Below are 20,391 nucleotides of genomic sequence, written 5' to 3'. Positions count from 1 at the left end.
AAAACTCAAACGTTTTTAAATATATCCAAAGCAAGAAACCTGTGAGGGAGTCAGTTGGATCATTAGATGACCGAGGGGTTAAAGGGGCTCTTAGGGAAGATAAGGCCATTGCAGAAAGACTAAATTAATTCTTTGCCTCCATATTTACTAATGAGGATGTTGGGAAGATACCAGTTCCAGAGATGGTTTTCAGGGGTGATGAGTCAGACGAACTGAATGAAACACTGTGAACCTGGAAGATGTAGTAGGCCAGATTGCCAAACTAAAGAGTAGCAAATCACCTGGACCGGATGGTATACATCCTAGGGTACTGAAGGAACTAAAAAAATGAAATTTCTGATCTATTAGTTAAAATTTGTAACCTATCATTAAAATCATCCATTGTACCTGAAGACTGGAGGGTGCCAATGTAACCCCAATATTTAAAAAGGGCTCCAGGGGCGATCCAAGTAACTATAGACCAGTGAGCCTGACTTCAGTGCTGGGAAAAATAGTGGAAACTATTCTCAAGATCAAAATCAAAGAGCATATAGAAAGACATGATTTAATGGAACACAGTCAACATGGATTTACCCAAGGGAAGTCTTGCCTAACAAATCTGCTTCATTTTTTTTGAAGGGGTTAATAAACATGTGGATAAAGGTGAACCGGTAGATGTAGTGTATTTTGATTTTCAGAAGGTGTCTGACAAAGTCCCTCATGAGAGGCTTCTAAGAAAACTAAAAAGTCATGGGATAGGAGGCGATGTCCTTTCGTGGATTACAAACTGGTTAAAAGACAGGAAACAGGGTAGGATTAAATGGTTAATTTTCTCAGTGGAAAAAGGGTAAACAGTGGAGTGCCTCAGGGATCTGTCCTTGGACTGGTGCTTTTCAATATATATATATATATATATAAATGGTTATCAAATTTGCAGATACAAAATTATTCAGAGTAGTTAAATCACAAGCAGACTGATACATTACAGGTCGACCTTGCAAGACTGGAAGATTGGGCATCCAAATGGCAGATGAAATTTAATGTGGACAAGTGCAAGGTGTTGTATATAGGGAAAAATAACTCTTGCTGTAGTTACACGATGTTAGGTTCCATATTAGGAGCTACCACCCAGGAAAAAGATCTAAGCATCATAGTGGATAATACTTTAAAATTGTCGGCTCAGTGTGCTGCAGCAGTCAAAAAAGCAAATAGAATGTTAGGAATTATTAGGAAGGGAATGGTGACAAAAATGTCATAATGCCTCTATATCGCTCCATGGTGAGACCGCACCTTGAATACTGTGTACAATTCTGGTCGCTGCATCTCAAAAAAGATATAGTTGCGATGGAGAAGGTACAGAGAAGGGCAACCAAAATGATAAAGGGGATGGAACAGCTCCCCTATGATGAAAGGCTGAAGAGGTTAGGGCTGTTCAGCTTGGAGAAGAGATGGCTGAGGGGGGATATAATAGAGGTCTTTAAGATTATGAGAGGTCTTGAACGAGTAGATGTGAATCGGTTATTTACACTTTCGAATAATAGAAGGACTAGGGGGCATTCCATGAAGTTAGCAAGTAGCACATTTAAGACTAATCGGAGAAAATTCTTTTTCACTCAACGCACAATAAAGCTCTGGAATTTGTTGCCAGAGGATGTGGTTAGTGCAGTTAGTGTAACTAGGCTCAAAAAAGGTTTGGTTAAGTTCTTGGAGAAGTCCATTAATGGCTATTAATCAAGTTTACTTAGTGACTAGCCACTGCTATTAATTGGATCAGTAGCATGGGATCTTCTTAGTGTTTGGGTAATTGCCAGGTTCTTGTAGCCTGGTTTGGCCTCTGTTGGAAACAAGATGCTGGGCTTGATGGACTCTTGTCTGAACCAGCATGGCAATTTCTTATGTTCCCGGAGGTCTAGGATTGGTCGTAGGCCACGGACGTCTTGGGAATTAGAAAGTATGGAGAATAGAACCCTTCGTTGCGGGCCCACATGGGAATGGTATGAATGGCCCGTTGAAGTAACAACGCTATTTCTGGCGCCAATTAGGGTTGATGGAGTTTGGGACCCCCTGCTGCTTGATGTGGAAGCGGGGGTTTTTCCAGAAAATGGAGTTGATAGCCATTCTGTATTATGTCCAGAACCCAACGGTCGGAGGTCAGGTTTTTTGACTCTGTAAAACATGCTGTTAGTCATCCTGGTGGAGTGAGTTGTGGTGTTGGCGAAGGAATCCCTTAAAAAAAAAAAAAAAAAAAAAAAAAAGACTGTGATGGTTTGGCTGGAGCTTCGGGTTGCTGGCTCTGGTTCAGATTGGATTTAGGGTGTCCTCTCCCTTTCTGAGCTTGCTGGTGTTGCAAGCGTTGTTGCGGCTGATAAGAGGGAAGCCGATAGGAAACTTTAAATCCGTCTTGTGGGACACTGGTACCCCAGTGTATGGGGTTTCCCACGATTTCTCTAAGACTGAGTCTAGGACCTTGTGGGAGGGCAATGAAGTAAGCCCTGCAGGTAAGTCGAATATCTTTAGAGGATCTAAAGTTTCAGCCCTTGGGTCCAGCACTTTTTGAACATCCAAGTGCAGAATGGAGCCTATCTTTTCTAGAAATTTGGGGTAGGACAAGTCCTCTGGTGGTGAGTATGGCTCTGGAGGATCGTCTGGTGCATCGGAAGGGTAACCGTAGACGTATCTGGGGACGAATAAGGTGAGTCTGGTTGGACAAGAGAAGGCATTATAGGAGCCATTATAGGACTGGGTGGCTGGGTAATCAGAGCAGGCTCTGGGGTTGGCTCTCGTGATGGAGTGGAATGTGGTGAATTGTCCTCCAGGGAAGAAGGGATGTTGAACGTATTTTGTAGTGTGTTAAACAATCCCGATAGCGCTTCCGAGAGTTGAGAGAAGGCTTGTTGTGTGCTGCGTGGCATTGGAGGTTTTGTTGCCCCTTGTCTATGTCTTGGGGAGATCGCCGCACTCAGGATGTCTGAGCTCTCTCTACCCACTGGATGTTTTTGAGGTCATAAGTCGTGGATTATCTTACTTTTTTGGTCAACGGTTCCTGTAAAACCTGGGTCCTTTTCCTGTGTGTGTGGATACGGATGATAAATTGGAATATACTTGTGATTCCGGAGAAGTCGAAGCGGAGTGAGAGTGTACATCTATTAGTTCATCGTCTGATGTCAGGTGATGAGCTGGGTTATGTTCCTCCAGCAGTGACCTAGAAGATCTAGAAATTTGAGGGCTCGGTGTGGACAAGCTGTGTTGTCTTGGAACCTTAGGTTTAGATAGAGAGGCCTGTTCACATTCTCTGGAGCGAGGTCTTTGGTCTCCTGTGGTAGACTGGTTCCCAGGCCCCATTGATTCTGAAAGTGTTTAGTCTTTGATTTCAGAGTCGATTGCTTCTACTTGACCGACTTGTGCGTCGGGATGGATGTTGGATGTGTAGATGCAGCTTGATATGCCTTTTCGGCGCTGTGTCTCATTTTTGGCGTCAATCTCACGTCGAGTAGTGAACGAGGCTTTGGCGGCGCACCATGCGTCGAGGACTGCTTTGATCCTGCTTCGTGCGTCGATGCATGCGCTGATCCCGCGCCATGCAGGTGCGTCCTGCTTCGATGGCGGAGTCGGGTCGGCGCCATGTTTCATCTGCGTCGGGAAAGCCTGTACTGACGCAGGCGTCGATTGTATTTGCATCGACGAATAAGGTTTAGACCGTGGCGTATCCGAACGGCTATGGCTCCGCGTCAGTGCATTTGCTCCAGTTTTCTGCCTTGGATGCTTGGAGGCGCCGTGGCTAGACCCCCCCCCCCAATCGATCCCGATGGGGTGTAGGTGCCGTTTTGTGGGGTTCTCAACCCCTGTGCGCCTTCCCTTTGTCGATTCCAGGCCTGGAGGACAGTAAATCTATAGACAAGGCCCTCCTTACCTTCAGGCTTTTAGGTTTTAACGGGCCTGGGGAGGAATGAGATTCCGATGGCGGGGCATAGGTGCTGGTAGCGCGAAATTTAAGCTCTTCAGTTTTTTGTGCTCTTTGCCTCTGGGCGACATACGGCCGCAATGCTCACATTTGTGCCGATTGTGATCAGGGCCCAGACATCAGTAACATCGATCATGTCAATCGGTGATGGTCATGATCTTTCCACAATGACAGGGCTTGAAGCCCGACGGCCTAGGGGCCGATTTTTTCGACATTACTTTAACTTTTTCACTCAGTCAAGGAGAAGGAAGCTCCGTGTGCGCTCCCGCATGCGGAAAGAAACAGATTGAGGAGAGATCTATTTTCTGTGCGGGAACTCATGCGCAGCCGCACAGAGCAAAGCTCTGTCTTTCTCTTTGGAAGCTCCGCCTCCCGGGCCCTGATTGACCATTCCCATGACAGCATGGCTAATTCCGCCCTGCTATCAACAGGAAAATTTTCCTCTTCTAAAGAGTACTGCGATCCCAATAGGGAAGGTATGTCCACATCTGCTAGGAGACAGAGAGATACTGAAAGGCTGAGGTGACTGCAGGGGTGTATACAAGGTGAAGTCAGCTTTGAAACCTGACTCAGTCCCCATGTGCTAGCAGGGGAACATATAAGCCATTGGTCCTGAGTCTGACTACTCACTAGGAAATCCGTGTTTCGTGTATCTGCTTCAGGAAAGCCACTGGAATTCTCAGTGTCTCACTTCCATAGCTGTAACACAGACCTTTTCAAATTTAATTCATGTCAGGATTGCCTGCAAGAAAGATACTGATGGGTCTATTAGCTGTTGCTTAGTATAAACGTCTCCTGAAGAAATGTTAAGAGGAGGTATTTTTTTTTCTTGAGTTTTTGAACTTTTTTTGGATAGTGTGAACACAGAGGAGTTTGGGACATTCTAATTTTAAAAAAAGGGACCTATGATTACAACAGCTCTGACCCCACACTGATTTTAAGTCCCAGGTTCAGAATATAATAGTCCAATTCTAAAAGTTATATGTTTAAATTTTAGATTGTTTTCTGAAATTTTACATTAAAAATTGGGATTTTTCTATTTATATATTTTACACACACAAATATCCTAAACAGATTCCACTAGAAAGATGACAGTTTCACTTAGCTCGTTTATTCACATTAACTAGCTCAAAAAATAATTGAAGAAATTGTCGTTGAGGGTGACCCCAGTTGATAAGGCTTCTTAGAAAACATCTATCAATCTGTAACCTCTCTCCAATTCGATGATCCAAGATAATGCTTAATAAATGCAGCCATCTTCCATCAAACACTCTTAAATAATCTCCAGCATTTTTTTTTTGTAATTGACAGTTTTATTTTAACAAATACAATAAACAAAATACATATATAACTGTACAGAGTTTTGTTGTATTTAGCACAAATAAAGATTACAAAAATAAGGTGGTGGTGACAAAGGTTATGCAAATTATAACCAGCTACTTGTAATGTTCTCCAAAAGAAATAGATATCACAATATACATTACAAAGGGCACCATTAAATAGGAATGGAAGAATTGTAAAGGGCGACACCTTGAGAGGTTTTAGGGTGGCAATAAGTGAACAGGCGCAAAGCTCGATGATAATTCATGCGCCATAAACCTCAAGAGCTCAACAGGTGCTGGGATTGAAACCACTGTGCTAAGGGTTCTCAAGTTGTTTTAAAAAGTAAGGCGACGATTGTGTCTAATAGCCATAAGGTGTGCTAAGTGATAGCAGGTATGCAGACAGGATACAACCTTCGTGACTGAGGGTAGCTCAGGTTGCCTCCAATGTAAAGCTAATTCCATTCATGCTGCAATGTAAATTTGCTGACACAAATGCTGTGCCTTTTTTTTTAAACCAGGTGTGGGGATACCTAGCAGGACCCATTGAAAAAAAATCTCCAGCCTTCTTAGGTAAACAATATTTTTACTCCAGAATTTAAGGACTTCATTTTGTCTTTGTAAATATTTTATCTCCAATACATACAGCTGCTACATCAAGTTTTGAGTCAGATTGTATTCATAAGATTTGCCAAACAGGGTCAGACCAAAATTCCACCAAGCCACAGCATCCTGTTTCCAATCCAGGTCACAAGTACCTGGCAGGATGCTGAAGTTTAATAGATCCTGCTTACCCAGGGGACCAGAATTGAATTTCCCCAAGTCCATCTTAATAATGGTTTGTTGTTAACCGATATGATGGAACCCAGATATGTCGGGATATAAAAACTAATAAACTATAAAACTATAAACTATTTATTTATTTAGCATTTTTATATACCGACTTTCCAATAACAGAGTTACTGATCAATTCGGTTTACTATGGGCCAAACCTTTATTAAATCCAGCTACACTAACATCTTTTACCAGATCCTCTAGTATCGAATTCCAGAATTTAATTATGTGTTGAGTAAAAAAAAATATTTTCTGTGTTTCTTAAATGTAACTTCATTGTGTCTCCCCCTAGGTTTTTATACTTTTTGAAAGAGTAAACAACCAATTTGTGTTTAACCACTTCATTCATTATTTTATAGACCTCTATCATATCGCCTCTCAACCATCGATTCTCTTACTTAACCTCTTTAGCCTTTCCTCAGGGGGGAATCCCTGCATCCCCTTTACCATTTTGGTCACTCTTCTCTGTACCTTTTCTAAGATATAAGAAATCTTCCTTTAAAATCTTACTTTCATTACCTAGTTTACAAATTGTTTCTAAACAAAATTTCTTAAATTCCGAGTTAGTCAAATCAACCATCAAAGCTCTCTCCAGAACCAGCATTGGTCAACCCCCAACATACAAACCAATACAATATTTGCCCAAATAAATATCAGCAAAAACATTTGATCGAGAATAGTCAGTTTGGAGGACCTTCATTTTTTCATCCTCCGATGTTGTCAGTAATAGGAAATAAAATGTTAAATCAGACCGAATGACGGTATATAAAACTCGATAAATAAAATAAAATATAAATAAATAAAAATAAAGTACAGTGATGGATTTTTTTTTTTTTTTAAGTACTATAATCCCCAAATGATTTAAATGAAAGGAATGAATGGCTAATTTGTTTTTATGAAAGTCTCTGTCCTTTCAATGGTGGTGTGGATTGTAATAAGTGGAGTTTTCCACTATTGGATGGAATTGCTTTTGAGTAGTGTTCAGTGATACAAATATTTTGGACTGGGGAAGCTGGGTCCTGTGTTTTCTTTAAAAAAAAAAAAAAAAATGGTAGCTAGTTCAGAGGTAGCCAACTCCAGTCCTCAAGAGCCACAAACCAGCTTAGTTTTCAGGATATTTATTGTGAATATGCCTGATATATTTGCATATAAAGAGGCAGTGCATGCAAATCTAGCTCATGCATATTCACTATGGATATCCTGAAAACCAGACCCGTTTGTGGCTCCAGAGGGTTGGCGTTGACCACCACTGACCTAGTCTGTCTATGGCTTTGATGTAATCAGCCCCTCATACTGGCTCAGGGGTGGCCATCTCCAGTCCTGAATAGCCAGAAACAGGTGTGGTTTTCAGGATCACAATGAATATGAGTGAACTAGATCTGATTACAATAGAGGCAGCGAATATTTGTTTTAGATATCTTGAAAACCAGACTAGTTTGCGGCTCTTGAGGACTGGAGTTGGCCACCCTTATACTGGCAAGTCATTTTACATTTTTTGTATAATCTTGATATATTTATAGGTCAAGTATTTGTTTTTTTGGAATATGTTATTTTCAAGCAAGGACTGATGAAAATTTGTCAGTGTAAGATCCTTTGAAGAAGCCTTTGCAGTGAAACATGGTGGGAGTTGTTTTCCATTTTCCTTCTATGTTTTAAAAGGAATTTTATCAAAGTTCAGATGGTTTAAACATTTTATAAACATCTGCTGTTTTGATGATCATTCTGCAAAACGTCCAATTTCCCACTGGATAAGCCTTGTTCGCTTACTTGGTGTCTATTCTAAGAACTTTATTAAAAATACTAATTATTCATTTTTGCAAAAGTCAGTTTGACCATTTCCTCTTCTACCTGAAATATTTGGACAAGCACGATTACGCAGGGTTTATAGATAACGTGAGGTCAGTTTGTTTGAGGAGGTTATCACTCAGTAAAATGTTTATACATATGGACATTTTGAAGTATTGTGCACTATTGAAGTAGGGCCATTGTGTTGTGTAATTTTGTAGTTTTATGTGCAATATATGTATATTTTTTGTAGTAATTTGAGGTATTGTATATATATAGTTTATCTGTTTATATATTGATCTTTGTTTGTCTTGCTCCGTATGTAAGACTGTTCTGGCCTTACTTTCGATTGTCGCAATATTGGTTTTGATATATTTGCAAACATTTCAATTGGATGTGAAACAATTGGATATAATTTAGATTCTGATATTACTTTGTTTTAAATAAAAGGCAGAACTCTGCCTTTTCATAAAATCTCATTTTAAAAATAGAAGATCTTTACAAAAGGCCTATTTCTACAGCTCTACTGGGCCAGTGCCCAGACACAAATTACTGGGCTCTGCTTCAATATTGTTACACACTTAAAATTGGAATCTGGGTTCAATAAAGCTTGATACTCAGATCATACAAAAACTAGAGATTTGCCCAGTTTTTAAGTATTACAAAATTATTCTATAAGGTTCCTCAGAGTTGTTTTGGTTCATCTCTTCTAGCAATAATTATGTGGGGTTTTTTTTTGCAAGCACTGAACAGTAATACTTGCTAATGGACAGGAACAAATTTGTCATCCAGCACACACACAGAAATCCAACTACACCAGCTTGCCTACTGTGTGTTATTTTAGCATGTAAACTACTGGTTTTGTAAACGTCAGCCTGAGTATTGACAGAATGAACAGAAAACACTCCACCCAAAATTAAAGAAGGTGCCTACTTTCCTGGAAGCATTTAAAAGCAGATATGCATGATCTGGACAAAAAAAAATAAATTGTCCTGTCAAGAGTCCTCATACCCCCTCACATTCCTGAAAATTTGATGTGCAGAGGACACCAAACAAATGTGTTATTTGAAGGGGGGATAACATACAGGGATCTTAAAAGCCTTCTTTTCCTTTGGAAAGTAGCTAAAAAAAAATAAATATATATCCCTTTATAAAAAAAAACCTCAAACCATCACTTGGTTGGATAATGTAAGACGACTGGTTAACCATATTTTGTGTGCAGCACAGAGTGAATTGGCAACTCACTGGAAGAGGGTGGACACACCGACGCAACACCTGTGTCATTACATTGAGCTATTTAACAGCATTAATTGGCATAGATATGTAATTACTGACCACATATTTCACTGCTCAAGTGATGTCATATTAAAAACAGAGAAATATCCTTAGAAAAGGACCACAAGGCCCTTTTTTTTTTTTTTTTTTAATTGAATTCTGCTATTGCTCTGGTCACCATTATCTCCACTTGGGAGACAGTTCCATGAATCCATGCCCTTTCTGTGAACAAATATTTCCTCATTACTCAAGTCTACCCTTCTTTGAACCACATTTCCAAACCTTATATGCCACAAACAGTTCTAGACAGCTCATGTAAAAGAACATTCATAATTACAACAAAATTTAAAAAACAGAAGACAAACAAAAACATAGCATGACTCCATGATCTATAAAGCATACATTCCATCAAAAACGCTCGCCTCTTGTGAATTAAAACCTTTGAGGTATGTGAATGCTTCTCTCATGTCCTCCCCCATTTCTTCTACAGGGGGAGGATCAGGTCTCATTTCATAGGGCTCATGGTGAGACTGCATCAATTTGGTAATCTCGCTGTACTGCCTCTACTCTGTTTAAATCCTACTGGAGATAAGACATCTAGAACTGGACACAATATTCCAGATAAGATCTCACCCATGACCTTTACATAGGCATCACCACCTTTTTTCTATTGGCACTCCCTCTCCTTATACACCCTGGCACTCTTCTGGCTCTCATGACTGCAAGGTCATACCATTTAGCTATGTCGCAGTCACCACACATGATCACCTTGCGATCTCTCCTCTGTTTGGTGTACATCAGTCTCTTATCTCCCCATCAAGAACTGCTTCCTTGCATTTATCACAAACACATGAGGCTAAACTTTTTTTGCCCTGAATTTTAGTTGCCAAACTGTGACCATTCCTCGAGCTCTCTTAGATTACTTGAGTTTCTTTCTACTCCATCCATGGATTTCTTTTGTGGATCATCATCAACCATTTCCAGAGCTGGAAGATCAATGAAAGAATTGCGTTTCCTCTAGAGAACTAAGCATAAAAATATACTGACTTAAACAGCGATGCTGCACTATAAACATTTATACATTTGAATATCTGTGAATCCGGTTTACTAGCAGTCTCTGCCCATCACCTTCCCTCCTCACTGTCTGGTCAATAGGAACAAATGCTCCACAATGCAATGCACCTAGGCTGACTGGGGATACAGTTAGAGGGAGAGCTCACAGCTCCTTAGGGTGGGAGAGGTAGCTTCCTGTATCATTTCAAGCTAGCTGATTTTTTTTTTTTTGGAACCACCATTACAGTATACAGAAACATTAAAATAAGGCAACTTCCCCGCAAGATAAAACAAGAGAGCCAAAAGCCAAGTACTCTACTTTTCCTGCAGTTAGTTAATGTATCATTTAACAGTGTGGGTATATCCCCCTGTAGATATTGCTTACTTGTACATTCCAGAGCCAGAGCTCAGAGCAGTCGTCAGGGCCACAGGCAACAAGGTAATTGTCATCTGGACTCCAGGCAAGGTAAGAAACACCATAAGCATGACCATCTAACGTCTTAAGCAGCTTTAGCTGGTGTGTGTCCTGTAACAGAAGAATGCCCCACAAAAATCTGGATTATAATCATTACAGGCATAAATCACCTCAAGTCACAAGATGCAACACCCCCTCCCCCTCACAACTGATCATGTTCTGTCATTAGCAGAATGTTGCATATCAGTATTGAAAAAGTTCAGGGTAAAAAAAAAAAAGCATTCTGCAACAAATAAAACAGTGAAAAAGGTGGATTGCTTGATATGGGATGACATTTAATAAAGCAGACGTGTTTGATCAGGGCCCTCTTCTCTGATAAATTCTCAAGCAGCATGCCCAAATTCTTACCTGATGTAGTACAAGATATGGTAAGCATACTACTACACATTTTTAAGAAACAGTACCTCCAAGAGGCGGCCAAATTTTATTTTGCCATAGAGCAGTGATCTCTTAAACAAATGTGATTCAAATTAGCTAGAAAATGAAATAATGCAACAAGTCTACCATGTCCCTCTGCCATGCCACATGACGTGTACGATGACGACAAACAGCAGAGAGAGGGACATGTGTCATTTTCTCCACTCCCAATTTGTATTTTTTTTCTTTTAAGTCAGGACCACTTAGAACTAAGACCATATAAGCTCTTTCCCCTTACAATAAGAGCAGCTTCCTTTCTAAACACAGCCAAATTAAAAACTTTGTGAGAAACAGAAAACAATTTCATGTCCAAAACATTAAGAGAGCAATGTGGGGGAGCAGAAGCAACTGCCAGGTTCTTGGGTCTCAGGAGTAAAGAAAAACCATGGGAAATAGTAATTTGAGCTTTCTGGGGCAACAATTCTTTTCTCATTGTATTTTTGATTACTACATGTATGTAATTTATTGTACATCACTCAGGGTCCCAGACAGGCAATCGGAAACAAACACCAAACACTACTTGGCACATCACAGTCTCCAGAACATCATGGTCGATTAAAAGAATAGCATTGAATTACCTGTCTGGAAGGAGATGGAATTGTGTCAGGAATACAAAGAACACAAACACTAATTCAGATGCTTACACTTTCTAAAACTCAGCCATTCCACAGCAGCTAGATCCTACAGGTGTGATCTAGCTTATGCATAAATGGGCTCCGAGGAAAGTTGCATTGAGATGGTTGGGTCATAGAGAGAGCAGGCTAGGGCCTAATCTCTCACAAAAAAAACCCCCCACCCCCCACTCTGGCTGTTTACTCCTGACCCAATCAAATCAAATGGCAGCGAAGACGACTTGAAGACTGGAAACCTACTGATTCTTCTCTGAAATTATACATAGACCACAGCCAAATCAAAGTAACTCAATCAGGCCACACTGACCAATCTACAGCAACCGCTATGTCAAAAACAAAAATGGTTTAACATTAGGAAAAAATGACTACACAGGATTAAAAATGATTACCAATACACCAACTCGACATTTTTGCCACGTTACCTAGAGAGTAGTTTGCAGTTAGAAAACGGAAGATTATGCGTTGGCAAACTATGGATTGAGCATTTCACCTACAGCAAAAGCAAACGGCTCACTAAATGGTGAACTTCGACAGAAGGTAAATCAATGTTTCTCGTTCCCTTTTGGGAGTTCTGCCGAACTTGTAGTTCCACCATCCATACAAGGCAATTAAAGCCAAACTGAGCTGCAACAAGTTCCAAGTGGTATCAGGCCCACCACCATATCTCCCTCTTAACGTTAGGCTGCAAAAAAACAGTGTGTAAGGACACAAAAAAAGACTTTAGGACAGCCTTTCCCAAATTTCATTTGATCACTAGCATTGGTCTACATTTCACATACAATTACTGCCGGTCCCCACTACTCAGCCAATCAATTTGGGGGTTTTGCTCAGTCTGAGAAAAGAAAGATAAGAGGAAGAATTTCACTCAACATTACTTGGTACACGACAGTGGCAAACAATTACCTAAATGTGTAAGAAGCACTGGAGCCTACCCAACAGACAGCAACGGCAAGATAGAAGGGCTTCAAGATAGTCAGCCGGTCTCTTCAGCTCTCTTTCATCTACTTGTAGGCAAGCTGCATTGACAGTTACATCACCATTTCTGACACTATGATGCATATTAGAGCAAGCCGAGTAACACTCTCCCTGCTTTCTCCTTCTTGTCTGTTCCCTCTCCTACTTCTGATGCCAGGCCAACACCACCACATAACCCTCCAGGGGCCACGCTTTGTGAATTAGTTCACGGGAACCCTGTACGAACACTGAAATGGACATCCTTTTTGGAGGTGACTGGCACAGCAGACTTCCCCCGTCTTCCTGAGCAGCCCTACCTCAAGTACAGCAACATGCGGGCCCCCTCCTCTCTCTCTGGCGGGATGGACTCCACCAGTTGTTCCACGCGGGCAGCTTTGCAAACCTCGGAGGCCAGCACTTCCTAGTTGCATGAGGAAGCGACGGCCCAAAAGATTTGAAAATACTCACTGTGCCTGAAGCGTGTGGACAAAATGAATCTTTGTGTGCATCTTAGAAGGAAGACTGGCAGATAGGATACCCCCCCCCCCCCGCCAACATGCCATCTTATGCAGCCACACAGCTTGCAAAGCTCAAAAACCCGCTGTGACCATGGCAGAGGTGAACGGATTTGTTACTGGACCTAGATCATTTTATTGCATTAAACTAGGACAATGAACTTGAAGTCTATGTACTTACTGGATCAACCTGCCATATAATAACGGTTGTGTCCTTTGATCCTGTTGCCAGCTTAGTGCCATCGTTGGAGAATTTACAGAACCACACTTCATTGCAGTGCTCAGTCAGGATCTGCTGTGTGTAACATGGAAATTGTTTCCTTAAAAGAAGGAAAGGGAAAGAATCATACTTAAGGCATAAGCTAACGTCCTACCAGGAGCCACAGAAGAATACTTCTCAAAGAGAAAGATTTCTTGCTGCTAACTCACCTGGATAGATTACACAAACTGAGTTCCAATTTTGCAAAATGGCTGTTTTGGTGTCTGTAGCTGCAACATGAATAAGGCATGCAAGTTTAGCCTTAAAACTAAAAGAGACACCAACAACATGCCCCGAAAGGGAAACTCCACTATTAGAGCTTATTTGCTACAAACTGAAAGCACAATGTTTTTAGTAAGAGGAGAAAAATACATTTCCTCTAATGTTTTCAGCAATACATTTCTTTTGCCCAAAATTACCCAAACATGCTGAGGATGTATTCAGATGTAACTCAAATACCAAGCTGACTTTACTTATTTGATAAAAGCCTAACTGATCTAAAATGCCATAAGACAATCCATGACCCTCCTCCCAGGACAGATCATTTCAGTTACCATTTATCTGAGGAAAAAAAAAAACAAGGCGCAAGTGGGGTTTTCTTTACAGACATCTATTATCAAACACGATCCAAGGGTAAACTGCAGCAGTGGGCATGCGGTCAGTGTCAACTCTTCTGAGTATCTGTGTATTTGGTTTCACAAGTTCCTCTGCTCGTTTTACTCCTGAGGGAATTCTGCACACTACATCTATCAAAATACAACATCATCACTGCCTGAGCAGAAACGTAAAATTCAGTTCTGACTCAAAGATGCAGCATTCCCTCTGGAGGTTAGCAATCATGCATCATAAGTAGGACTTCTGGTTTGAGGGGATTTTACTTTACCAGTCCAGAGTGCGCACGCAGCTCCAAGCTGCAAGCAGGGCAGACTTCTTGCAGCGGCCACTATTTGCGGCCACAGTGTCAGGAGTTGAAGGAAGTCAATGCAGCTGGGCAGCTCTCCTGGACTCTGCAGACTGCCCAATTACATTAATTGAAAATTAAAAGCCCTACCCATGAGACAGATTACTTCTCTTTCCTCAGCTTATCCACTCTCCCCACGCCAAACCTTCCCACCATCCTAATGTTCTCTCCCCGAGCTCATCTCCTCCCCTCCCCAAATCCAGTAAGCCCCTCCCCTGGCCTGCTCACTAAGCATGGGGCTGATGCAGTAAGGTATGCTCAGAGTGCAGGTTTATGCACAAATGTTATTCCCAATGCAGCGACAAGTTTTGCACACAAATGCACCAAAAAAAAAAAAAAAAGAATGTATGTGTAAAACTTTATCCTGGAACTCCCATGCAAATGAAGGCATTAACTATTACTCCCCATTGCAGAGCGCTGCCCTGGTTTAACTTAGGCTCTCTTGGCGCTCGGAACTTTACCTCTGATCAGAGGTGGAGTAAAGTTTCCAGCACTTGTCAGTCTATTGCAGAAGCTGAAATTCTATCACTGGGCCCTGTAATCTGGATTTATGCATAGATAACATGCTTTGCAAACAAAAAGCATGTTTTATGTGCATAAATATGTTTTGTGCACAAAAAATGCTTTCTGCGCTGAAATAAAATGTGATTTATACTCACAAAAACTGCATGCACAAAATATGAATTTTGTGCGCTTAAAGACACTCAAGTTTAAAATGTGTATTCAGCCTCTGCTGGGCATACATTGTAACTCTGGTTTATGTGCACATTTTTGTAGTCTGTGCACTTTAAACTTCCGCTGCATTAGCATACCATTAGCTTACAGCATAGAGTTAAAAAAAAAAAAAAGTAACTTGTGCACACTTTACTGCATCAGCCCTCATGTTATAGGCACTGCCCCAGAACAGCTGGTCATCTTTCTGCAGTCCACAGATCTCAAAGCAATGGCAAAAGGAATTTTCAAGAGTCAATGCATGCCAGCGTGACAACTTGTGCTTGCAAATTCTACCTGGAAAAGAAATTCTGCACTGGGGAGAATTCTGAATGCCCCAGAAGTATCCTTTCATACAGCTGAATCAGGTGGACAGCACAGAGAAAATAATGGATCAGCTACACCGGAAAAGTAAAAAAAAAAACCAAAAAAACATCTAAAAATTGTCTTAAGGCAACTGGCAACAGAAACAGTACTTTGTTTTCTTTATAAAAATGGTGCAAAAATCAATCAGCAAAAAAATCTACCATTTTTTCCATCCTCAATTCTTACTGTGCACTATCAACGTGGTGAGCACAGAAAGACACGTTCCAAATAAAGTCAGTAATGAAGGATTAGAGTGGCCTAGAAAGTTGTAGGACCTTCTGCCTTACAATCTAAGCTTCCTCCTTTCTTACCAGAGTCTCAGATTTGCATTGTGCTGCCTTCAAACATATTTCCTGTTTTGCACCTCATAGCTTTCAGTGTGCAGGCTGAACTGACCTCCTGTTATGGAGAGCAAGATGCCAACTCCTCAGGAGTTACAGTACATCTCATTACTCTTTGGCCAAGCAGTGCCAAAAGCACCCTTTCTGTCCCTGGGGCCTCACCAGGTTTCCCCAACTTCTGACATCTTTGAGGACCAGGAGACTGGGCCAGAAATCACTTGAGCCTCTTGCTGGTCAGTGAAGAACAAACTTCTAGGCCACTGAGCAGAAAATATTACTCTGCATGCAAAAACTGGAAATGTCACTTCCAAACTATATAAGTTTTTGCGCTTTATGGGAGGAAAGTAATATCAGATGACTGGAGATAGCAATTTACTCTTCTCCTGTTAGTGCTTTGTAACAGTATCACAAAGGAAAAGCGGAAAGGGAACAAGAATAAATCTTGGGAGCTTTAGGACAAAGCGTGAAAAGGAACTTGTAAACTTAAGAGGAACATACTCCCTACACAGATTTTACATATCATGCTCGTTATCTTTATTTAAAAGGTTACTGAGCCAACACAGTACATACAAATGTGAAATCTGGGGATCCTGCCAGGTACAGGTAATCTGTGCAATCTGGGGATCCTGCCAGGTACATGTGATCTGTGCAATCTGGGGATCCTGCCAGGTACATGTGATCTGGATTGGCCACTGTTGGAAACAGGACACTGGGCTTGACAGAATTTTCAGCTGATCCAATATAATTGTGTTCTTATATTCTTAAGAAACAGTTTTTAATAACTCAATACCCCCAAACTAACTAAACTCCCCCCCCCCCCCAACAACCAATATCCAATAATAGACAGATAACTTCACCTAAAGTAACCCCTTGCTCCCTGACCTCTTAAGCACACGCGACATCCCACCATTTCTTAAAAGGGTCCCATAGCATAAAACCAGCTGAGTGTATCTTTTCTAACAGTCATTAACTTCCCCATATGTTTTACAGTTTCTTGGAAAGCCCCAATAGAGAGAAGTCATACCTTTCTGCAGTCTGCTTTAATTTTCCAACACATCGTAAGATAATTTGTAAACTCAACGTCATCACCTTAATTGGGCCCTCAGAAGGCAAGCTCAACAAAAATATCTTGGTAACCCTGTTTAAACCGAGTTACCTCCCTAATTAACTCAACCCCATGTCCCATTATTTATAAACCAGGGAACATTCCCACAATTCTGCCAACAAACCCCCTTTAACAGTGGAATAAATTCTCTATATAGTTTGCCTGGGGGAAGATACCACTGATAGAGCAACTCGTATCCGTTCTCAATTATACTGGCAGAAAAATCTAGCTTCTTCCTATTCTTGAACATATATCCTATTGGGCCCTCTCTATGTCAGGGCTTCCCAAACTGGGGGTCGGGACCCCAAATGGGGTCACACATCCTTCAGTCGGAGTCACAAGTGCCTCAAGGGGCAACTCTCTTTAGGTGCCAGCAGCAGCAGCTGCATTAGTAGTGGAAGTCAGCACGGGGGCCTGTAAATAAGCAAACACTCATAGGCTGTGCAGCGGCGCAGCCCTTGCATGAGTTTCTGTAGTTGCAGGAAGCCCCGCGCAAGGAGGGATCAGGGCTGCTGCGGGGCCTGACGTGATCTGCATGCGGCAGCAGCTCGGGACCAGCCACGAAAGAAGGGGTGGGCTGTGTGTATGGCCAGTGGAGATTTTCACTGCCGCCCTTCCCCTCACTGAACCTAACCAAGAGAAAAATGCTGCCCCTGTCGTCAGCCTGCTCTCTCTTCCCGCTGTTATCATCCACCTTTTGCCCAGAGCCCAAAGGAAAATCTTAACATTGACTCTTCTGGCCAGTGAGATGTTTGGAAGAGGGGCTATTTGAAGAAAGGGATGAGAGGCAAGAGGGTTTTTGTGTGTTGGATAAGGTGGGGAGGGATTACTTCTGGAGAGTGAGAGAGGAGGAATGACAGAAGATCAACTGAGGGATGAAAAAAAGAATGGAGATGTGAAAAAAAAAGAGTCGGAGGGGGGAGATGAAGCTGGAAGGTTTGAGAGAGAGGATGAGAGGGAGGAGGCAATGGGAGATGGCGTGAGAGGGAGCGGATGACAGGGAATCAATTGGGAGATGTGAAAACGACTGGAGAGTGAGGGATACAGAGATTAAGAGAGGGGATTAGATGGAGTACAGGAAGGGTGAGGAGGAGTGATTGATTGGGGGGGGGGGGGACACTGCATCCCGGCTAATTTGTTTTGCTCATCCTCTGGGCATACTTAGGAACTCTCCGGATTTGGCCTGGAGACTCCGTAATTCTGAATGACTTGCTGGGTCTCCAGACCAACGCCCAATAACTCCGGGTGCCCTGCTGCAGAAGACCGGAAGAGAGAGGGTCTGGAGCAGCGCAGGCTCAAGGAAGGAGCAGCGTCAGCACCTGTGCTTCAGGAAATTGACGTGAAAAGCGAGATGAGCAGGAGCGATGCCCTCCCCTGCAGGAAACAAGAAACTACAGATGTAGGAGGAGCAGCAACAACATTGGGTCGCGTGTTGAAAATAAATCAAGGGCAGAGCAGCCCAACACTGCAGGAGGAGGAGGAAGTGGAGCACGTCTTGCGGGCCTGGGGAAAGAGGACGCTCCTGTGCCTAATAAAAATCGAGGTGAGAAGAGAGAATGAGAGTACAAATGTGTGTGGAAGAGGGAGAGAAGTAAATGTGTGTGTATGTGGAAAAGGGAGAGGAGTGAGTGTGCATGTATATGTATGGACGAGGAGGAAAAGTGAGTTTGTGTGTGTGTAAAACAGGAGTGAATGCATGTATGTGTGGAAGGAGAGAAGTGAGTGTGTATGTATGTGTTTGGAAGAGAGCGAGTATGTGCATCTGAGTGCATGATTGTGTGGAGCAAGGAGAGAAGTGCGTGTACATATGTATATGGACAAGGGAGAGAAAAGAATGAGTATGTGAGAATAAGCATGTTTGTGAGGGAGTGAGCTAATGTGTGAGAAAGTTTGTGCCCATGCTGCTATTGCCTCCCCCCCGCCCCCCCCCTCCGACCCTCAACAATCTCAGGGTGACAGGAAATAAAAGGTTCCCAGGTCTGCCTCTGGGGTCATATGTATTTTCAAGTTCCAAAATGGGGTCACTTTGGATAAACGTTTGGGAAGCCCTGCTCTATCTCCACAAAAGTGTACAATTTAAAAATAAATCCTTTACTCTTGTGCCCTTTCTTACACAATTTGAAATGGAGATTGTCCCATCACTAGGTCCCCTTTAATTTCTATTTCCTCCATAAAAAGGTCTAATTTGCAATAAAAAAATGAATTCTCAGTAAACAATTCTCAGTAAAATGAATTCTTAGTAAACAAAATATTTCTCTTTCAACTGCATAGTACCCAAGGTGCAGTCTCACTGTGGATTGATACAGTCATTATAAAATTTTCCATTTTATTCACCATTCCCTTCCTAATAATTCCTAACATTGTTTGCTTTTTTGACTGCTGCAGCACACTGAACCGATGATTTCAAAGTATTATCCACTAAGATGCCTAGATCTCTTTCCTGGGTGGTAATTCCTAAGATAGAACCTAACATCGTGTAACTACAGCAAGGGTTATTTTTCCCTATATGCATCACCTTGCACTTGTCCACATTAAATTTCACCTGCCATTTGGAAGCCCAATCTTCCAGTCTTGCAAGGCCCTCCGGCAATTTATCACAGTCCGCTTGTGCTTTAACTTCTCTGAATAATTTTGTATCTGCAAATTTGATTATCTCACTCATCATATTCCTTTCTAGATCATTTATAAATATATTGAAAAGCACCGGTCCTACTCTGTTTCCTGTCTTTTAACCAATTTGTAATCCACAGAAGGACATCACATCCTATCCAATGACTTTAGTTTTCTTAGAAGCCTCGCATGAAGAACTTTGTCAAATGCCTTCTGAAAATCCAAATGCACTACTGGTTCACCTTTATCCACATGTTTATTAACCCCTTCAAAAAATTGAAGCAGATTTGTGAGGCAAGATTTCCCTTGGGTGAATCCATGCTGACTTTGTTCCATTAAACCATGTCTTTCTATATGTTCTGTGATTTTGATCTTTAGAACAGTTTTCACTATTTTTCCAGGCACTGAAGTCAGGCTGACTGGTCTATAGTTTCCTAGATAGCCCCTGGAGCCCTTTTTAAATATTGGGGTTACATTGGCCACCCTCCAGTCTTCAGGTACAATGGATGATTTTAAGAGTTACAAGTTTAACTAATAGATCAGAAATTTCATTTTTGAGTTCCTTCAGAACCCTGGGGTGCACACTATCCGGTCCAGAAGATTTCCTACTCTTTAGTTTGTCAGAATGGTCTACTACATCTTCCAAATTCACAGTGATTTGGTTCAGTTCATCTGACTCCTCACCCTTGAAAATCATCTCCGGAACTGGGATCTCCCCAACATCCTCATTAGTAAATACAGAAGCAAAATTTGTTTAGTCTTTCTACAATGACCTTATCTTCCCTAAGAGCTCCTTTAACCACTCTTATCAAGTTGACCTTTTGAAAATTTAGTGT

At 41.7% G+C, this 20,391-nt stretch overlaps 1 protein-coding gene across 2 annotated transcripts in view; it reads right to left on the bottom strand.

Moving 5' to 3' along the window:
• The window catches only part of WDR26 (WD repeat domain 26), a 190,039-nt gene that overhangs the window by 60,008 nt on the left and 109,640 nt on the right, over positions 1-20,391 (bottom strand). Inside the window, exons 7-9 of one of the 2 annotated variants that reach the window (XM_029593092.1) lie at positions 13,632-13,691; positions 13,384-13,522; positions 10,595-10,735 (exon numbers count right to left, since the gene is read on the bottom strand). In XM_029593092.1, coding sequence (XP_029448952.1) covers positions 10,595-10,735; positions 13,384-13,522; positions 13,632-13,691 — 340 coding nt within the window. The remainder of the gene's footprint in view (positions 1-10,594; positions 10,736-13,383; positions 13,523-13,631; positions 13,692-20,391) is intronic. The other variant, XM_029593093.1, reaches the window with a different exon arrangement.

Source organism: Rhinatrema bivittatum, chromosome 3 (assembly GCF_901001135.1).
Source record: "Rhinatrema bivittatum chromosome 3, aRhiBiv1.1, whole genome shotgun sequence".
Classification (NCBI taxonomy): domain Eukaryota; kingdom Metazoa; phylum Chordata; class Amphibia; order Gymnophiona; family Rhinatrematidae; genus Rhinatrema; species Rhinatrema bivittatum.
This window is presented reverse-complemented; position numbering and strand designations above follow the sequence as displayed.